The sequence below is a fragment of the Schistocerca serialis genome, chromosome 5 (assembly GCF_023864345.2).
Source record: "Schistocerca serialis cubense isolate TAMUIC-IGC-003099 chromosome 5, iqSchSeri2.2, whole genome shotgun sequence".
NCBI lineage: Eukaryota > Metazoa > Arthropoda > Insecta > Orthoptera > Acrididae > Schistocerca > Schistocerca serialis.
The window spans coordinates 457,784,737-457,805,967 of record NC_064642.1 but is presented as its reverse complement, the minus strand read 5'-3'; the positions used below and the strand labels follow the sequence as shown (position 1 = coordinate 457,805,967).

Below are 21,231 nucleotides of genomic sequence, written 5' to 3'. Positions count from 1 at the left end.
TTATTGCGTACTTTGGGCCATATGAACAGATACTCGTCTGCATTGAGCTTCTTCCTTCTTCTTGTAGACAGAGTAAACGGCTTTTCTGGCACCAAAGTCCCATAAGGAACCTTAGCAAGAAGTCCTGTGCTCTCTGCTACACTCCACGTCTTCGAACCCAAGATGTTAGCGTCTGGAAAAGCTTCGCCACCATAGTCGGCGGTTGCCGCATACAACTGCCAAGGTAAGCCATGTACTGCCTCCAAAAACCGCTTGAACATCACAAGTGAATTGCATTCGTAGTCCACGAAACACATTACAACCAACTTCTTTTTTTGCTGGACAAAGATGGTTGAGACTTTCAAGGCACTGTTAACTTCTTACAGTTGCTACCCACGCTTGGTGATGACTGCGTACTAGAACGTGTGGCCTAGAAGGTTTATGGCATTCTGTAGTATGACAGGAAAATGTCAGTCTCGGCTTTCGTGCCGGCAATTATCGCAAGGAGCTGCTACTCCTGCAGAATGACGGCAGCGCCATAAAGGCAGTGCCATCGATGATGTGTAGCCGTTTCTATAACTATCGGACTAAATATCTCAGATAAGCTTTCGAAGATACCTAGAAAGCTAAAATTCTGTGTGCATGAAGCATCAATCGACACTGTTCTCCCTGCTTGACTTGAAGGAAGAAAACATTCGTGCTATAGATGTTTTAAGTGGCTGCTCCATTGGTTAAAGATGGCCTCAGATGGACGAAGTCTGGCAGCTGCTGCTACTGGCGAATGGCGACGACCTTACGTGGGTACAATCTTCTACGACCTTTGGTTCCTTGTGAGGGACGATCGTTCCAGAAGAGTGTCCATTGTTGGTGTACGGCAGCTGTTATCCTGAGGCCCGTAGGTAAGTGTGGCTGTCTGTGACGCGTGGGGGATGCTATTTCTGGTGAATGGCGACAGCACAGACAAATGCGGCTATCATCAGCGTCCGACAGATGCTACTACCGTCATGGCAACTGCCACAGACGAGCCTGGACTTCAGCATCTGTCGTTGCTACTCGTGGTGATGGTGACGTCCTTACATAACGATCACATCAAACGGGCGTGGCTAACGGTGGCGCCCAACAGCTGCTACTCCTGACGATTGACGACGGCCTCGGCCAACTTTCACCATCAGCGACATCTGGCAGCTGCTACTCCTGGTGAGAGGCGACGGCCTCAGGCGAGCGTGCCCTCGAGGACGTCCGGCAGCTCGCGGGGCCGGCTCTCCAGGCCTCACATGTGCGAGCCGGCGGGGGGCGGCGGCTCGGGCAGCGCTCGCGGGGGCGGCGCCGGGGGCGGCAGCTCTGGCGGCCCGTACAGCCTCTGCAGCGCCTGGAGGCTGCTGGAGGAGACGGCGCGCTCCAGGATCTCGCCCCAGCGCTGCTCGCTCAGGCACTCCAGGTCCCGCGGCGAGCCGGGGCAGCGCGCCTTGCTGCGCCGCCGGCACCAGATCTGCGGCACACACGCACAGCCCGGTCCTGCATCAAAGTGTACGGTGCCGGCACGAAGACTGAGAGTCCACATGTGAGGGCTGTATTTGATCCTGTTAGCCGCGCGGGATTAGCCGAGCGGTGTGAGGCGCTGCAGTCATGGACTGAACGGCTGATCCCGGCGGAGGTTCGAGTATTCCCTCGGGCATGGGTGTGTGTGTTTGTCCTTAGGATAATTTAGGTTAAGTAGTGTGAAAGCGTAGGGACTGATGACGTTAGCAGTTAAGTCCCGTAAGATTTCACACACATTTTTGATCCAGTTAGACGAGGCTTTTACGTCATGCCGACGGGACAGGCAACATGATCATTCTGAAAGCTTAAATGGAAAATAATGTTACTTAAGATGTAAGCTGTTATCACTGTGCCTTCAGTAATGACGGTGGCAGTCAACGAAAGTCATTACATGTGCGTTGATTGGGTCAAATGGCTCTGAGCACTATGCGACTTAAATTCTGAAGTTATCAGTCGCCTAGAACTTAGAACTAATTAAACCTAACTAACCTAAGGACATCACACACATCCATGCCCGAGGCAGGATTCGAACCTGCGACCGTAGCGGTCGCTCGGTTCCAGACTGCAGCGCCTAGAACCTCTTGGCCATAGCGGCCGGCCATGTACGTTGAGACAAGCGCTGAAGATACATTGAGGATATCACTGTACTGCAACATACATTGTTCGGTCAGTTCACGAACCTTTCCTTCAGTAAGAAGACTTGAATTTAATTTACATGGCACGTAACATAAGACATATTTTGATTCGTTACCGCACAGCCAGATATGTGCTAATAAGACGGTATTGCACTTCTTTGAAGAGGTACTCTTAGAACAGTAATGAAAATCGAGAGGGAAACGACGAGGAAAAGCATCGCGGGCATTTGGCGACACATGGCTGTTGTTTATCTGGTTGGGAGATTTTTGAACAGCTGCCACTTCTTGGAAGAAAAGAAAACGGTCTGTCATAGGCTTTCTGAAGAAATCGATTTTATCAGGACACCTACACCTACATCTACATCCACTTGGATACTCTGCAAATCACATTTAAGTGCCTGGAAGAGGGTTCATCGAACCACCAACACCATTCTCTGTTATTGCAATCTCGTATAGCGCGCGGAAAGAACGAACACCTATATCTTTCCGTACGAACTCTGATTTCCCTTATTTTATCGTGGTGATCGTTTCTCCCTATGTAAGTCGGTGTCAGCAAAATATTTTCACATTTAAAGGAGAAAGTTGATGATTGGAATTTCGTGAAAAGATTCCGTCGCAACGAAAAACACCCTTCTTTCAACGATCCTGTATCATTTCTGTGATACTCTCTCCCACATTTCGCGATAATACAAAACGTGCTGCCCTTCTTTGAACTTTTTCGATGTACTCCATCAGTTCTATCTGGTGAGGATCGCACAACGCGCAGCATTATTCTAAAAGAGGAGGGACAAGCACAGTGTAGGCAGTCTCCTTAGTAGATCTGTTACATTTTGTAAGTGTCCTGCCAATAAAACGCAGTCTTTGGTTAGCCTTCCCCACAACATTTTTTTTTGTGTTTCTTCCAATTTAAGTTGTTTGTAATTGGAATTCCTAGGTATTTAATTGAATTTATGGTCTTTATATTTGACTGATTTATCGTGTAACAGAAGTTTAACGGAGTCCTTTTAGCACTCATGTGGATGACCTCACACTTTTCTTTATTTGGGATCAACTGCCAATTTGCGCACCATGTAGATATCTTACAGAGAGTTCTTCTGTCCTTCCTATGTTCACACTGGGAGAGGATCGTGCCTGCAGAAACCAATTGAGCTAACTTTTTATTTTCATGTCTTGATCGCTACATTTTCTTTATATAAGGTGACTGATTTTAACCATACGGTCATCTTCGTGCCTAATCATAACAATAGGAAAGTAATTAGGAAAGTTTAGAAGGTTACAATAGCAGACAGAATAAAATGTATGCAGTATACTACACAGGTGAGGCAGGTAAGACAGGGCACCAAAAACACAGTCGAAGATAAAAAAGAATAAAAAATTAAAAAGCCGAATCAGCAAGAAGGAATTATCCCAATGGGACGGAAGTCAGAACATGTGACGTGCATGTACAGACAAACATATATTACTATTTCAAAAATATCGGATGATTTATGCACGAGAACACTAATTATGCAAATCAATAATGCATTGGTCCACCTCTGCTCCTTATGCAAGCAATTAATAGTCTTGGCATTGATTAATAGAGCTGATGGACGGTCTCCTGGACAATATCGTGCCTAATTATAATTGGTGCGTTACATCGTCAGAATACCGAGATACTGGGAGGGTTGGTTCAAATGGCTCTGAGCACTATAGGACTTAACTTCTGTGGTCATCAGTCCCCTAGAACTTAGAACTACTTAAACCTAACTAACCTAATGGCATCTCACACATCCATGCCCGAGGCAGGATTCGAACCTGCGACCGTAGCGGTCGCGCGGTTCCAGACTGTAGCGCCTAGAACCGCTTGGCCACCACGGCCGGCTGCTGGGAGGGTCCTGCCCTTAGTGGACCATTCGTTTTCAATTGGGGAGAGATCCAGAGACCCTACTGGCCGAGGTAGGGTTTCGAAAGCACGAAGACTTGCAGTAGAACCTTTCGCCTTATGTGAGCGGGCATTATCTTGCTGTAATGACAGCCCAGGATGGCTTGCCATGAAGGGCAACAGAACTGGGCGTAGAATAATGTCGACGTAGCGCCGTACTGTAAGGATGCCGCGGTTGACAACCAGAGAGATCCTGATATGAAAAGAAATGGGATCCCAGACCATCAGTTTTATTTGTCGGACCATATTGTAAGTAGGTATACCGTCGCTGTCTCGAGCATCCCCAGACTCGTTTCTCGCCTGGAATCATATTGTCTTCAGTTATGAGTCCCGCTTCGAATTACCATCGAAGACCTGTTTGGGACGCCCCAGGCAGCAGTGGGATACCAGTCTGACTGTCGCTATACGGCTCGACATCCAGATGTGGTGGTCTGGGGTTTCACTTCTTTTCATAGTAAGACACCTGGGGTTGGCGTCAGCGGCACCCTCAATGTACGGCGGTACGTCGACGACGTACTACGCTCCGTTCTATGACAGAAGAAAACTTTCACTGCCAGGAAGGAGTTCCGTTACGTAAATGGAAGTTGATAGGCGTCTTTCTATATTTGAAAGATGATTTATATTCATATTTCGCATCAGTCGCTACTCGCTGGTAGCGCCACTATGAGGATTCAAACGGGTTTTGTTTTCACTACACGCTATAACGGTCGTAAACGTTAGTTGCCTTTGAGATTGGACGTGGTGAGTTGATGTTAGTCACGAATTTTTAAGGGCGAAAAAGACGCCAAAATCAACACCTCACTTAGTTTAAACGTGGTAGTATGATATGGCTACGAGAAGCTAGCAGAGATGCGGCTACTATACATGATTGCTGGCAACATTTACGATAGCAAGAAGACGGGGCTCCGGACGGCCGCGTGGCACTACCGCGAGGGAATACCGTAGTGTTTGGCGTAGGGCTGGCACCACAGTGTATTAACGAACAGTTACAAATCGGTTATTTCAATGACAGCTCCGAGTCTCACGCCCTGCAGTGTATATTCACTCACCCCAAACCACCGCTATTTGTAACTTCACTGGTGTCAAGCCAGAGCTCATTGGAGAGCAGGGTGGAAGCTTGTTGTGTTTTCTGATGAAAGGTTGTTCTGCCTCGGTGCCAGTGTTGGTTAGAAGGAGGCCAGTTGAGGGCCTACAGCCAGCCTGGCGGCGTGAGAGACACACTGGACTACACCTGGAGTTATGACCTGGGGTGTGATTTGGTGTGGCAGCAGGAGCACTCTGGTGGTTATCCCACACACCCTGACTGCAAATCTCTGCGTCACTCTGGTGCTTGGGCCTGTCGCACTGCCAGTTATGAACAGCATTCCAGGGGGTGTCTTACAACAGGATACCGTTCCCCAACATACTACTGTTGTAATCTAACATGCTCTATAGAGTGTCGACTAGTCTCTTAGCGACTGCCGCTGTGACCGAGCGGCGCTTCAGTCCGGAACCGCGTTGCTGCTGCGACCGCAGGTTCGAATCCTGCCTCGGGCATGGATGTGTGTGATGTCGTTAGGTTAGTTAGGTTTAAGTAGTTCTAAGTTCTAGGGGACTGATGACCTCAGATGTTAAGTCCCATAGTGCTTACACCCATTTGAGCCATTTTTGATACTCAAATTCCCCCCACATTCGGGCAAGCATGTCCTTCGTCATGGATGTTATGGTGTTATGGCAGTACCGATCCGGTTCTTCAACTCTTCCAAGTTCTGTGGGAGTGGTGGTACAGTCTTGCTAATAAGTATCCGAACGACCTGAATTGCATTTCGCCTGATTCGCTTTCAACACGCATAACGCAGTTGTCTAGCAGGTCCTCTAATCGCTCCTCGGTACAGTCGTTTCACTATTGAAAATGGTTCCAACTAGTCACCACTAGAAAACACTGCACTGTATCACAATGACTCAAGGTATAATGTAATACCAGGATACTAAAAAATCAGGGAACACCTTATCACAGATAAGGCTGTCCTTAAGCCTTGTAAGCTCACATTTATTATAATAAATGCATGGTTAAGAATCGCAAACCGGCCGCCGTGGCAGAGCGGTTCTAGGCGCTTCAGTCCGGAACCGCGCTGCTGCTACGGTCGCAGGTTCGAATCCTGCCTCGGGCATGGATGTGTGTGATGTCCTCAGGTTAGTTAGGTTTAAGTAGTTCTAAGTCTAGGGGACTGATGACCGCAGATGTTAAGTCCCATAGTGCTCAGAGCCATTTGAACCATTTGTCTGTTAGCCTGCTCGATCATCAGATCTGTCTCAGTCGAGCACATATGGGACATCATCGGACGACAACCGCAGCGCCAACCAGAATCAGCGTTAACCGTTCCTGTATTGACCGACCAAGTGCAACAGACATGGAACTCCATCCCACAAACTGACAACCAGAGACCTGTACGAAACAATGCATGTCCGTTTGCATACTTACATTCAACATTCATGTAACAGTATTTTACATCTGCAATGGCTTATCTCGCGCTCACATGATTCTGTGATTTTGCAGTGTTAATTACTTAAATATGTTACATAGATAAATGTATTCTCGAAATTTCATCACTGTATATTATTTAATTTTTGGTGTGGCGATTTTTTTCCGTCAGTGTATATCAAAGAGCGGTTTTATCAAAGATCGCTTTTCCCCAGGCTGTAGCGGACGATAAGGAGAATTTCCTAACGTTAGGACGTAAATTTTGTCGTTTATAGTCACCGAATTACAACACGTATTTTTACAAAGAAACTGTATAGTTTCTGTGGCATTTGAAAGAAATTTCTAAGAGAACTTCAACGACGTAATAAGTATGGGACTTGATCAAATAGTATCTAGGTGACAGCACCGCAAAGCACTGTCCCACCGTCAAGAGAAGAGGTTCTACAAAAGTCTGCTCTATTACACCAGGCGTAAGCAAACACGTTGCCTCAGGTACGGTTCGATTGTTTACCTGTGCGTCTCACGCCCATCGGTCTGTTTTATGCTGTAGTAGCAATCAGATAATTGTTGCTTGTGAGGCTATTTAGAAATTCACAATGTATATGACAGTCAAAAAAGTTAGTGTCGTTTAAGGTAAATGTTGCCAAACTACCGATTTGGTGCATACGTTCCTAACGATTTTCTGTAAGTTTAATAATTTCAACAGATACAGGTAACAGGGACAAATCATCAACAATAAATTCTCCTTCACTGTTTACAACAGTCTGCCAACGCTGGGATAACTTTTCGATTCCGCGACTGTAGAAATCACGTGGCTTTGAGGTGAAGGACTCTTCGAGGCATGTTCGGAGGGCATTTTCATCCGGAATGGAGTTTCCTTGAAGGCTGTTCGACAGAGAGCGGAATAAGGTGGACGCGGAATGACTTCGCAAGCCAACGATCGTGTAGCGTTTCTCGTCAGTCTAGCAGAATGTGAGAGAGCGTTGGCGTGGAGTAGCATCATTTCACGCAGTCTTCCTTCTCGTTATTCTTGGATTACTTCTGCATGACGTGTCAGTTGTCGACAATAAATGTCAGGAGCAGAAAGCAATTCGTAGTATAGCACACCATCGCTGTTCCACCAGATGCATAACATTATCTTTTGTGGATGCACACAGGTTTTGGTAGGGGAGTTGTTGCTTTGATTGAGCTCAGCCGTTTCTTTCGTTTCCTTACGTTAGTATAAATACACCATTTCTCTTCACTGGTAGTGATATAGGTTAGGAATGGTTGGTGTTGTTCACGAGCCAATTGAAGACGAGCAAGCAGAGATGCACATCTGTCCACCCGCAATTTTTTTGATTTTGGCTTAGTGCACGAGGTACCCACAACACAGATTTTGTAACCTTCTCCGTTACATCCAAATGTCACACAATGGTGGAATGGTCGCAGTTCATCAAATCCGCTTGTTCTCGAGAACACTGACGTGAATTATAGTAGATTAATGCGTTTAAACGTTCTTCTTCAAACCCTCAAGGTTTCCCTGAACGTAGATTACCACTAATGTCAAAACGACCTTCCTTAAAACTAGAAAACCATTTCCACGCCGTGCTCAGTCCAGTGGCACTATCCCCATATTGTTGTGGTCTTCAGTCCTGAGACTGGTTTGATGCAGCTCTCCATGCTACTCTATCCTGTGCTAGCTTCTTCATCTCCCAGTACCTACTGCAACCTACATCCTTCTGAATCTGCTTAGTGTATTCATCACTTGGTCTCCCTCTACGATTTTTACCCTCCATGCTTCCCTCGAATACTAAATTGGTGATCCCCTGATGCCTCAGAACATGTCCTACCAACCGATCCCTTCTTGTAGTCAAGTTGTGCCACAAACTCCTCTTTTCCCCAATTCTATTCAATACCTCCTCATTAGTTATGTGATCTACCCATCTAATCTTCAGCATTCTTCTGTAGCACCACATTTCGAAAGCTTCTATTCTCTTCAAACTACTTATCGTAAATATTTCACTTCCATACATGGCTACACTCCATAGAAATACTTTCAGAAACGACTTCCTGACACTTAAATCTATATTCGACGTTAACAAATTTCTCTTCCCTTACAAAAGCTTTCCTTTCGATTGCTAGTCTACATTTTATATCCTCTCTACTTCGACCATGGTCAGTTATTTTGGTCCCCAAATAGCAAAACTCCTTTACTACTTTAAGCGTCTCATTTCCTAATCTAATTCCCGCAGCATCACCGTATTCAATTCGACTACATTCCATTATCCTCGTTTTGCTATTGTTGATGTTCATCTTATATCCTCCTTTCAAGACACTATCCATTCCATTCAACTGCTCTTCCAAGTCATTTGCTGTCTGTGACAGAATTACAACGTCATCGGGGAACCACAATGTTTTTGTTTCTTTTCCATGGATTTTAATACCTACTCCGAATTTTTCTTTTGTTTCCTTCACTGCTTGCTCAATATACAGATTGAATAACATTGGGGAGAGGCTACACCCTGTCTCACTCCGTTCCCAATCACTGCTTCCCTTTTAGGCCCCTCGACTCTTATAATTGCCATCTGGTTTCTGTACAAATTGTAAATAGCCTTTCGCTCCCCGTATTTTACCCCTGCCACCTTTCAGAATTTGAAAGAGAGTATTCCAGTCAACATTGTCAAAAGCTTTCTCTAAGCCTACAAATGCTAGAAACGTAGTTTTACCTTTCCTTAATCTAGTTTCTAAGATAAGTCGTAGTCCCGAGGGCATGCAGCTTTACTGTATGGTTAAATGATGATGGCGTCCTCTTGGGTAAAATATTCCGGAGGTAAAATACTCCCCCATTCGGATCTCCGGGCGGAGACTACTCAGGAGGATGTCGTTATAAGGAGAAAGAAAACTGGTATTCACGGATCGGAGCGTGGAATGTCAGATCCCTTAATCGGGCAGGTAGGTTAGAAAATTTAAAAAGGGAAATGGATAGGTTAAAGTTACATATAGTGGGAATTAGTGACGTTCGGTGGTAGGAGGAACAAGACTTTTGGTCATGGCCAATACAGGGTTATAAATGCAAAATCAAATAGGGGTAATGCAGGAGTAGGTTTAATAATGAATAAAAAAATAGGAGTGCGGGCAAGCTACTACAAACAGCATAGCGAAAGCATTATTGTGGCCAAGATAGACACGAATCCTACGCCTACTACAGTAGCAAGTTTATATGCCTACTAGCTCTGCAGATGACGAAGAAATTGAAGAAATGTATGATGAGGTAAAACAAATTATTCAGATAGTGAAGGGAGACGGAAATTTAATAGTCATGGGTGACTGGAATTCGGCAGTAGGAAAAGGGAGAGTCGTAAACATAGTAGGTGAATATGGATTGGGAATAAGAAATGAAAGAGGAAGCCGCCTGGTAGAATTTTGCACAGAGCACAACTTAATCATAGCTAACACTTTTTTTAAGAATCATGAAAGAATGTTGTATACATGGAAGGAGCCTGGAGATACTGACAGGTTTCAGATAGATTATATAATGGGAAGACAGAGATTTAGGAACCAGGTTTTAAATTATGAGACATTTCCAAGGGCAGATGTGGACTCTAACCACAATCTATTGGTTATGAACTGTAGATTAAAACTGAAGAAACTGCGAAAAGGTGGGAAATTAAGGCGATGGGACCTGGATAAACTGACTAAACCAGAGGTTGTACAGAGTTTCAAGGAGAACATAAGGGAACAATTGACGGGAATGGGGGAAAGAAATACAATAGAAGAAGAATGGGTAACTTTGAGAGATGAAGTAGTGAAGGCAGCAGAGGATCAATTAGGTAAAGAGACGAGGGCTAGTAGAAATCCTTGGGTAACAGAAGAAATACTGAATTTAATTGATGAAAGGAGAAATTATAAAAATTGCAGTAAATGAAGCAGGGAAAAAGGAATACAAACGTCTCAAAAATGAGATCGACAGGAAGTGCAAAATGGCTAAGCAGGGATGGCAAGAGGACAAATGTAGGGATACAGAGGCTTATCTCACTAGGGGTGTGATAGATACTGCCTACAGGAAAATTAAAGAGACCTTTGGAGAAAAGAGAACTACTTGTATGAATGTCAAGAGCTGAGATGGAAACCCAGTTCTAAGCAAAGAAGGGAAAGCAGAAAGGTGGAAGGAGTATATAGAGGGTCTATACAAGGGAGATGTACTTGAGGACAATATTATGGAAATGGAAGAAGATGTATATGAAGATGAAAGGGGAGGTATGATACTGCGTGAAGAGTTTGACAGAGCACTGAAGGACCTAAGTCGAAACAAGGCCCCGGGAGTAGACAACATTCCATCAGAACTACTGACAGCCTTGGGAGAGCCAGTCCCGACAAAACTCTACCATCTGGAGTGCAAGATGTATGAGACAGGCGAAATACCCTCAGACGTCCAGAAGAATAGAATAATTCCAATCCCAAAGAAAGCAGGTGTTGAAAGATGCGAAAATACCCGACTATCAGTTTAATAAGTTACGGCTGCAAAATACTAATGTGAATTCTTTACAGACGAATTTAAAAACTAGAAGAAGCCGACCTCGGGGAAGATCAGTTTGGATTCCGTAATAATATCGGAAGACGTGAGGCAATGCTGACCCTACGACTTATCTTAGAAGCTAGATTAAGGAAAGGCAAACCTACTATCCCCATACACGGTGCAAATGTTTCTGGCTGCCTCTGCTACTGCCAGCTCTCTGTTGAACTTAGACGGAAGAATGCGTTGGTCAGGTCCCGTTTTCTCCTCTTGCAACTCTATTTTCAAGTGTCTACAGTTGCACTTTTTATCTCCAAATGACAAAATGACAAAATGCAAACTCAAACAAGATCAGTGAACTGCAAATAAGAAATGGCAAGCGATTAATAAACCCATATCAACCGAGATACGAACAATTAAAATAAAAACACTACGGTCTGATGCACCACCCTAATATTAGAGCAGCGATACGGTCGTATGCTGTTAGTATCTCCATGGTGCTAATTACTCAAGATCTGTCTTTGCAAATGTTATAAAAATCTTCTAAAATAAAATGCGCCAAGAGAAAGAACAGCAACTGACAAAAGAAATGAAACTAGCATTTTAGCAGCAGTAGCACATGATGCAAATGTCACTAAGAGGCATTTCGGAATTAGGAGAGCGAATCAGCCAGACGAGTGTTTTACGAACATTACATTTCATCGTATTTCATCCCCTTCATATGTCACTGCATCTACGACATCTGGCAATGACTTCCAAAATTGCTTACAGTTCCCGAATGTTACCCACGAAGTTTCAAAGGAATGTTTCATATATATGCTAAATTTTATTTAAGGAATAAACATCGTTTACAAAGCATAAGCAACTCAATCTTCGCAACATACAGTAATTGTTAACTGAAAATCAAGAAAACTGAAAGAAGTGGATAAAAACATCGTTCTTGGCCTGTCAACGTTTGCTGAGTTTTATTGATGGGAATCCAAATACACTCAAGGATCTCGAGTTCCTAAGATATGCCGCTGCCACAGTTTTTGGAGGACATCCCATAATAAACACACGAACCATACCTGAGTTACATGTTTGCTATCATTTGGTGTCAGAGGGCAGACGTTTGTGAACCTCTTCTCTTGAGGCGGGACAGTGGTTTGCGCCGCTGATATTTTGATACTATTTGATTAAGTCCCGTTCGTATTATGTCGTTGAAATTCTCTTAGATGCTTCTTTCGAATTCTACAGAAAAAAGCATATAGTTCCATTAGAGGGAATGTAAACACCGTCGGTCTCGTAATTCGATAACTATAAACAACAAATATTGGTTGCGAACGTCAGTAAATTCGCTATATTGTGCACTATAACTTGGTAAAATTCGCACCCCGATATAATTATTAATTTTGGGTATATTTCTGGTGCCTTGTCTTAGGTGCCCATCCAGTATTGTCGTTACCACAGTAGCCACACGTCACCATTATCCACAGTCTTATATTAACGCACGAAATACACTGTGTGGTAAAAGGAGTGAAGAACGCGGAAAGGAGTGGAGGAAAGGAAATGGATCACGTATGCCATTTGATTTTAAGATGCTGACCACGCCGCCATGTGTAGTTTTATTTGAAATGTGGAAATTAAAATATTTTAGTGTGTTGTACGCTGGCGCAGTGACAAAACCAGTATAAGGGTCGCAGTCTGCTATTCTTCCTTAGGAAATTCACGTGTGTGATCGTAAACTGTAATGTCACTAAACAATAACAACAAATGAAATTAGTATCTGTATGTTTTTGATATGAACTATGCTGAATAGTGATGTATATGCTGGGTGTGTCCGTTACCACCATTATCTAACAAAACTTTACTAAGGACATCATTAGATGGAGCTCCCTCCGTACAGATTTGTGAAATATGGGATATCATGTGACTATGCCTTTTCACTTACATGTATCTTTGTTCTTATTATTTTTTCTGTTCTTTGAACTACTTCAACTTTTTGACATTGTATTTCTGTTAGATGGCTTGAAAAATGCGCAAGGGGACGAAATTAGCTAATAGGAAAAGCATGCAATGAGGTGTTTATTTCAAAACTAAAAACAGCTTGTACAGGAAAATGACATCGCTCAAGATATTCGCAACAGAAATGGACCCATGGATAAGGAAGGCTATCGATGAAACGAGGGTGAACGTCACACATTCAAAGTTCTTACAAAGAGGGTGTTCAGATCTGAAGATAGTTAAATAATTTTTGCATGAACAAAAATAATACAATGAGATTAATTTCGAGACATGTATTTACATTTCAAAATTTAAGAAACATTAACACAAACAAAAATTCCGAAAAATTCCATTCATGATGTCAAGCGTAAAATCCTCATCACATCTTTCATTTATAAATAACCCTGTTCTTAAAATACCTGTTTTAATGTTTTTTTACGGTTCATCAGTCCTTACACGGATAGAAATCTCCTGCATACATTTAGTTTCTGAATACGTTAATATTGTGATTCATTTAAAAATCTTATGAAAATGGTAATATGAATGGATAATTGCCTTTTTTGTGAAAAAGCCGACAGCAGAATATTAACTTGCTTTTGGAGAAAGGAAGGAACTTATGGGGAAACTGTTTAAAACGAAAGAGAAAAAGCATCAGGTACAAATTAAACTACGCTGAAAATCACGACACTACAGATTATGGAAGATTTTTCGAACAGCAATACGTTTGAAACAAGGAACAGAAAACGTAGAGATGCTCTAGTCGACACGGATGTCACTTTGCTAACAGGCAGAAGTAAACCTGCTAGGAAAGAGAAAGAACATTTCAGCATGTTACTGAATGGTTCGGCAGTAGGTAATTAACACGAATAAAATGACGAATAGCTGGTGATTTGATTGTGGAAACTAGCTGGGTGTTTGCTATCGTGGGACTCTTAGCTGATATGCAAGTTAGGGGGCAGAACCACGCTGTTTTGAAAATCACACTCAAGTGGGTTTGTGTTGAATCTGCACAAGGTATGTAAATAATTCTTATAATGGCCCAGATATAAATCCTACGTGGGATGGTAGCTTCTCATATAATTTATTCATTACAATATAAATCAAAGTTTCCCTCCAAAAGTGATGATGGTGTAAGAGGTCCATGATTAAGAAATTTGTTGTTAGCGCATTCGAGCAGATGTAATTTCGATGGATTGCTCACGCGCTGCCTGCGATATGTAAGCTATAAGAGAATCTCAGACCAAAGAGCAGTGTTGACGGCAGTAGGAACTGTGTGTTAGTAGCAGTAAGTAGTTGCTAGCGAGCAGTCGTGTGTATGGAGTTGGCTGGGCCGGTCGTGGGGAGCGATCGCGGAACCTGGGCGTTGTAGTGTAAGGTAAAAGCAGCCTCGCGCATATGTAGTATTGTTATATCAAGTCCCATGTAAATGTGTCTAAAGAATCTCTTAATAATAATCTTTTTTATAAAAAAGTAACTTTTGACAATCAATCATCTCAGTTTAAAGAATTTACTAATTTCCCCAATCCATGGTCATCCCGATTATTGAAAAGAAAAATCAGTTGTTTCTTTTTATACATGACAAATCTATCGGCCAGCATTGCACTCGGCTGTGCCAGAAAAATTTCTTATAGGAGCAGATATATACGCGTTATCCGGCGACCTTATTGAGGTAAGAAATTTCTATGTATTCAGAATGATCTTTCGGGGCCATGACGCAGCACTGCTGACGTCCAAAATTTACCGGTTTAAATTCACAGTCATTATTGAAATGTTATAAGTGGGCGACAATTTTTTATTAAGAGATTAGTCACATTGTATTATTAGTAGGTTAAGGAATATATTTTGTGGGGAGGTTACAATGGGAAAGATTCTGGTGGATGTGACTGTTTAACAGAGAAATGCCGCCTAAAAGTTTACAATCACATTTATTTGCTTTAAATGGAACACAAAAGTGACCAATAATTTGTACTAGGAACAATCATATATTTTATTGTAAACGAAACAGGTAAGCAGTACTCATGTAACAGAGGTGTTGGACAGAACCTAGTGAAAACGACACCACGAGGAATCAAGTGTGCTTCTCTACTGCGAGAAGAGGGAGCAACGAGAACAGGTGAAACGTATAACATCAATAAACAGGTGGGAATTCGGATGCAATACCACGATGTCACCTAAGAAGGCAAAGCGATTCTATGGATGACACCGCTGAGAAAACTCAATTTGAATTCTGAGCGGCTAAGAATTCAGCTGAAAGCCTGTAATAGGTCGGAGCTGCGTGTATCCGACAGTATAGCGCAAGGCGGCGTGCTGATGGCTGCTACGCGTGGTCGGCTGCGCTGCATGGAGGTGGGGGCTCCCCCTTGGAGAGCGATCGAAGTGACAGCGCGAAAAAAGTGTTCGTCCGGGTGGCCGGAAAAGCGAATTTGAGTGCAGCAAGGGCGGCAAAGTACGCTACCGATTCCTGCGGCGGTGAGGAACCAAGTCCCCCTCTCAATTCTCTTCCGTCCTACGCCCAGCGAGCGACAGCTCCGTATGTGCCAGAACTCGCCTAATAGTCGCTAATAAACAAATCTTTCGCCAATTATGTCCTTACAACAAATTCGCCTGGACTTCCACTACCATACTCCATCAACCTAGGTGCCAATAGCAGTCTTTCGCACCAAATCCCGCCGGTGACTGCAGATGTATGCTGGCATAAAAGTGGAGCACCCATCATAGCCCCAGCCAGGATTTTGCGCGGGAAGTTTTGCGGTAGACGGGTACCAACGGAATATAACTGGGGTCTTACGTGAGGCGCCGTTCGGTCGGCTATGCCGTGGATGTCAGTGACCATTTCTCCGAAACGTCCAAAACAGTAGCACAGCTGTGGCCCCGAGCCGCGACTAGTTCCTGCGCACCATATGAGGTTTCCGCGAAAAAACTGTCCCCAACTACTGTAAAAATAACGAGCGCCTGTTGTCTTTGAGACCCAACTTCAAAAGAGAAACCAGCCAGCAAATGGTCGGGGCTCAGTCCGCAATTCCCAGTGAACGAATGTCCCCTCCCCTCCTACTCGTACTGTTGTGAGCGGTTCGCCTCCTCACAGCCCAAACGTTCCTGCTCGTCTCCCACGTGAAATGAACAGAATTACGATGTGCATGCATCCTACTCCCGATCATGTACAGGCCGGTAGATAGTATCAATTACTTCCTTGAATGACAGTGTAATGTGGTAGCGAGAAGACATTAATTTGCGAGTATGTAAATTAAGATTTAAAACAATGCAAGACAGGCTGGTTTAATGACCCTCAATAAATGTATGACGAAGCCAGAGGGCCTGTCGTCTTGCATTACCCTGATCCAGTTTATTAGACTTTGAAGTAATCGTATGGGAAAAGAGATATAAAAACAGTAGAGGTGATGGCAGAAACACGGGCATTTGTAAGCTCAATAAATTCCTTTTTATAATCAGCCTCCACAAAATTATCAGTTTCTACATATGTTGTACACAAAAGTATGACACAATAAACAGTTAAAACTATAGAGGAAGTGTATTAGTGAGTGTAACTAATAGACTGTGACGAATTTACTGTTAGCAGGTATACAACAATAAATTTAAGTGTTCCTTGATGACTGGGCCTGCAGTGAAATATGTGTCTTGAAAGACACTGCAAGTAATGTTCCAGTACCACTACTTAAAACATTAATTGACTATTATCACAGCTGTTTCGGAAGATTTCCATTTTGAAGTACGTCTACGTTGTCCTGGCGTATATCTGGTGTAACTGTATCTTGTGACTGTTCTCGTTATATTTCACGTGAAATTCTAAAATATCGATTTCACTTCGATTTTAGATGTTTCACACAGTGTGGCGTCATATTTTTGTGTAATGTTGTACATATGTCTCGTAATTTTAAATAGTTCACACCATAGATGAACAGTCAAAATAATCTCATACCCTTGGGATGGGGAACTGGCCTTAAACGCGGACGAATCAGCAATGATCAACAACATGACAATACAGAACGCAACGGTAACCACTGTATTAAGGAAACATAATGCGCATCCACAGGACCTATGACCTGTAATTGAAAAATTGCCATTGGCCAAAGATTCCAGACTAGACCACCATTCAGATCTCGGGGAGGGGACTGCCAAGGGAGAGATGACTATGAGGAAAAGATGGAATAACCAGTGAAAGAGTAACGTTCTACTAGTCGAGTGGTGGAATGTCAGAAGTTTGAGCGTGGTAGGGAAAGTAGAAAAACTGAAAATGGAATTGCTAAGGCTCAATCTAGATATATTGGGAGTCAGTGAAGTAAAATGGAAAGAAGACAAGAATTTCTGGTCAGATGAGTATAAGTTAATATCAACAGGAGCAGAAAATGTTATAAAGGGAGTAGGATTCGTTATGAGTAGGGAGGCAGTGCAGAGAGTAAGTTTTTTTGAACAGTTCAGTGACAGGGTTGTTCTCGTTAGAAATGACAGAAAACTAACACCGACACGATAGTTCAGGTACACAGGCCGACGTCGCAAGCAGAGGATGAAGAGATACAGAAAATTTATGAGGATACGGAACGGGTAATTCAATATGCAAAGTCTAATAGTCATAGGTGATTGGAATGTGGATGTACAGGAAGGAGAAGAAGAAAGAATTACGGGAGAATATGGGATTGGTATTAGGAATGAGGGAGGAGAAAAACTGAGTTCTGCAATAAAATTTCAGCTAGTATTGACTAATTCTATTTTCAAGAATCACAGGAGGCCCGGTGGTGCAGGAAGATATCAGCTGGATTACATCATGGCCAGACAGAGATTCCGAAATCAGATATTGGATTGTAAAGCGTACCCAGTAGCAGATATAGACTCAGATCACAATTTAGTAGTGATGTAGGGTGGGCAGCCGGCCGGGGTGGCCAAGCGGTTAAAGGCGCCGCAGTCTGGAAACGCGCGACCGCTACGGTCGCAGGTTCGAATCCTGCCTCGGGCATGGACGTGTGTGATGTCCTTAGGTTAGTTAGGTTTAAGTAGTTCTAAGTTCTAGGGGACTGATGACCTTAGGCGTTAAGCCCCATAGTGCTCAGAGCCATTTTTTAGGGTTGGCTGAAGTTTAAGAGACTAGTCAGGAAGAGTCAATGCGCAAAGAAGTGGTATACGAAAGAAGGCCTACTAACAAATCAAGAGATCATCTTGAAGTTCTCTTAGGCTATAGATACGCCAATAAAGAGAAGCTCAGTAGGTAGTTCAGCTGAAGAGGAATGCACGTCTCTTAGAAAGGTAAGCACAGAATCTGGAAAGAAAACATAGGTAGAAAGACGATAACTACGAAGAACCTCGGGTAACAAAAGAAATACTTCAGCTGATGACGAAAAAAGGAAACACAAATATGTCCATGAAAATTTAGGAATACAGAGATACAAGTCGCTTAGAAATAAATAAATAGAAATGCAGCGAAATTAAGGTGAAATGGCTACATGAAAAGTGAGGAAATCGAAAAGAAATGATTGTCGACAGGACTGACTCAGCATATAGGAAAGTCAAAACAACATTTGGTGAAACTAAAAACAAGGGTGGTAGCATTAGGAGTGCAATGGGAATTCCACTATTAAATGCAGAGGAGAGAGCAGATAAATGGGAAGAGTATACTGAACGCCTTTATGAGGGAAAAGATATTCTGATGAGATAGGAAGAGCAAAAGGAGTCGATATGGAAGAAATACTGGATCCGGTGTTAGAATTTAAAAGAGATTTGGAAGACTTTAGATCATTTAAGGCACTTGGGATTGATAACATTCCATCAGACTTTCAAAAATCATTGGGGAATTGGCAACAGAACAATTACTCACACACGTGTGCAGAATGTATGTCGAATGTATGCGACTGGCGATATACCATCTAACTTTCGGAAAAACGCCATCCACACAATTCGGAAGATTGCAAAAGTCGATAAGTACGAGAATTATTGCACAATGTGCTTAACAGTTCATGCATCCAATTTGCTGACAAGAACAATAAACAGAAAACTGCAAAAGAAAACTGAAGCTCTTTTGGATGACGATCAGTTTGGCTTTAGGGAAGGTAAAGGGTCCACAGAGGCAATTCTTACGTTGTAGTTGATAATGGAAGCAAGACTGAAGAAAATTCAAGACACGTTCGTGGGGTTTTGCCAACCTGGAAAAAGCGTTCGACAATGTAAAGTGGTGCAAGTATTCGAAATTCTGAGAAAAATAGAGGTAAACTATAAGGAAAGGCGGGTAATACACAATATGTACAAGAAGCAGGTGGGAATAATAAGAGTGGGAGACGAAGAACGAAGTGCTCGGATTAAAAAGCGTCTAAGACAGGGATGTAGTCTTTCGTCCTTCCGCTATACATCGGGGAAGCAATTACGAAAATGAAGAATGGTTCAAGTGCGGAATAAATATTCAAGGTGAAATGATATCAATGAGGCGATTCGCTGATGAGATTGCTGTCCTGAGTGAAAGTGAAGAAGAATTACAGGACCTGCTGATTGGAAGGAACAGTCTAATGATTACAGAATATGGATTGAGAATAAATCGACGAAAGACGAAAGTAATGAGAAGTAACATAAATGAGACCAGTGCGAAACTTAACATCAACACTGAGATTACAAAAAAAAAGTCAAATGTGTGTGAAATCTTATGGGACTTAACTGCTAAGGTCATCAGTCCCTAAGCGTACACACTATTTAACCTAAATTATCGAAAGGACAAAAACACAGACCCATGCCCGAGGGAGGACTCGAAGCTTCGCCGGGACCAGCTGCACGGTCCATGACTGCAGCGCCTTAGACCGCCCGGACTGAGATTACAAAGTAGACGATGTTAAGAAATTCTGCTACCTAGGCAGCAAAATAACCCATGAAGATCATAGCAAGGAGGGCATAAAAATCAGACTACCGCTGGCAAAATGTGCATTCCTGAACAAGCGAAGTCTACTAGTATCAAACATAAGCCCTAATTTGAGTAAGAGCACACATCGTATGGTAGTAAAACATGGACTAAGGGAAAATCAGAAAGGAAAAGAATCGAAGCGTTTGAGATGTGGTGTTACAGAAAAATGATGACAATTAGGGGGACTGGTAAGCTAAGGAATGAGGAGGTACTCCGCAGAATCCGTGAGGGAAGAAAAATGTGGAAAAACTCTGACAAGAAGAAGGTACTGGATCGCAGGAAACCAGTTAAGACATCAGGGAATAACTGCCATGGTAGTAGAGGTTAAAAACTGTAGAGGAAGACAGAGATTGGAATACATCCAGCAAGTAACTGAGGACAGGAATTAGTGGTGGGCCTCATCAAACCAGTCAGAAGACTGATGACAAAAAAAAAAGGATGTTGACAAGTCACTGAAAATGTTTTCCATAATAATGAATACTTTTTGTACCAAGCGAAATGAGTTTAAATCTTTGTGAGCATTATTCTAATTACTTATTTCGCTTTAATTCTGTTAATATTAACTAACGTATAAGAAACGTGGACTTTCAGAAGAACACAGGCTAAAGGCTTCTGAATGCAAAAACTAGAGAAACAAATTTTAACCCATGGGGGACATCACACATTATGACTGGACACTTGGCTAAGGAACGTTGTAAGTTACCCAAATAATTTGATAGGATTATCTATATTAAAGCCAACAGCAATGTTATGAGAGCACCACTAAACAGTATGATCGTAAAAGTGACAAAACTTCATATTGGAAAACGACTTTTTCAACATTTTCATGCGAGATGCCTACGTCACATCGTAAGTGTTTTGGAAAAATTATGACAGGAGAGAGAATGGAAAAAAGATTCTAACATCAAAGTTGGTCAATTTATATTATGATACAGCGACGGACCTTGGTTTGCAAAACTTGATAATAACGAGGGTTAATTAACTCACCCACAAAATATTGCGAAAGGAAATATCCCTTGGATATTCAGCACACGACAAAGGAAGTGCAGGTGAAGCTCCTGATATTGTAATGAACATCTGAAAATTCTTGTTGTCGCTTTGCAGACTACAGAGTTGTAATGCTTCACCAACCATAATTTTATGTTATGTAACTGCCTTTAGTAGAAATTCAGAGAAAAAAAAAATATTTTGTAGCAGAGAGCACCCAGTATGAAGTTACCATCCGCCGATGGGAAAGGTAATCCTATAAAGTAAATCTGTTTACAGAAACTGACCGCACGTGCTTTATTGCCCCGCAGAACATACATTTAAACAGTGAAAACGATA

The 21,231-nt window shown here is 42.7% G+C and overlaps 1 protein-coding gene across 1 annotated transcript in view; it reads right to left on the bottom strand.

Moving 5' to 3' along the window:
• Nucleotides 1-1,249: 1,249 nt before the first annotated feature.
• LOC126481992 (uncharacterized) overlaps nt 1,250-21,231 on the bottom strand; it is a 65,857-nt gene continuing 45,875 nt past the window's right edge. The window contains exons 4-5 of the mRNA XM_050105956.1: nt 10,833-10,860; nt 1,250-1,448 (exon numbers count right to left, since the gene is read on the bottom strand). Of these exons, the coding sequence (XP_049961913.1) occupies nt 1,250-1,448; nt 10,833-10,860 (227 nt within the window). The remainder of the gene's footprint in view (nt 1,449-10,832; nt 10,861-21,231) is intronic.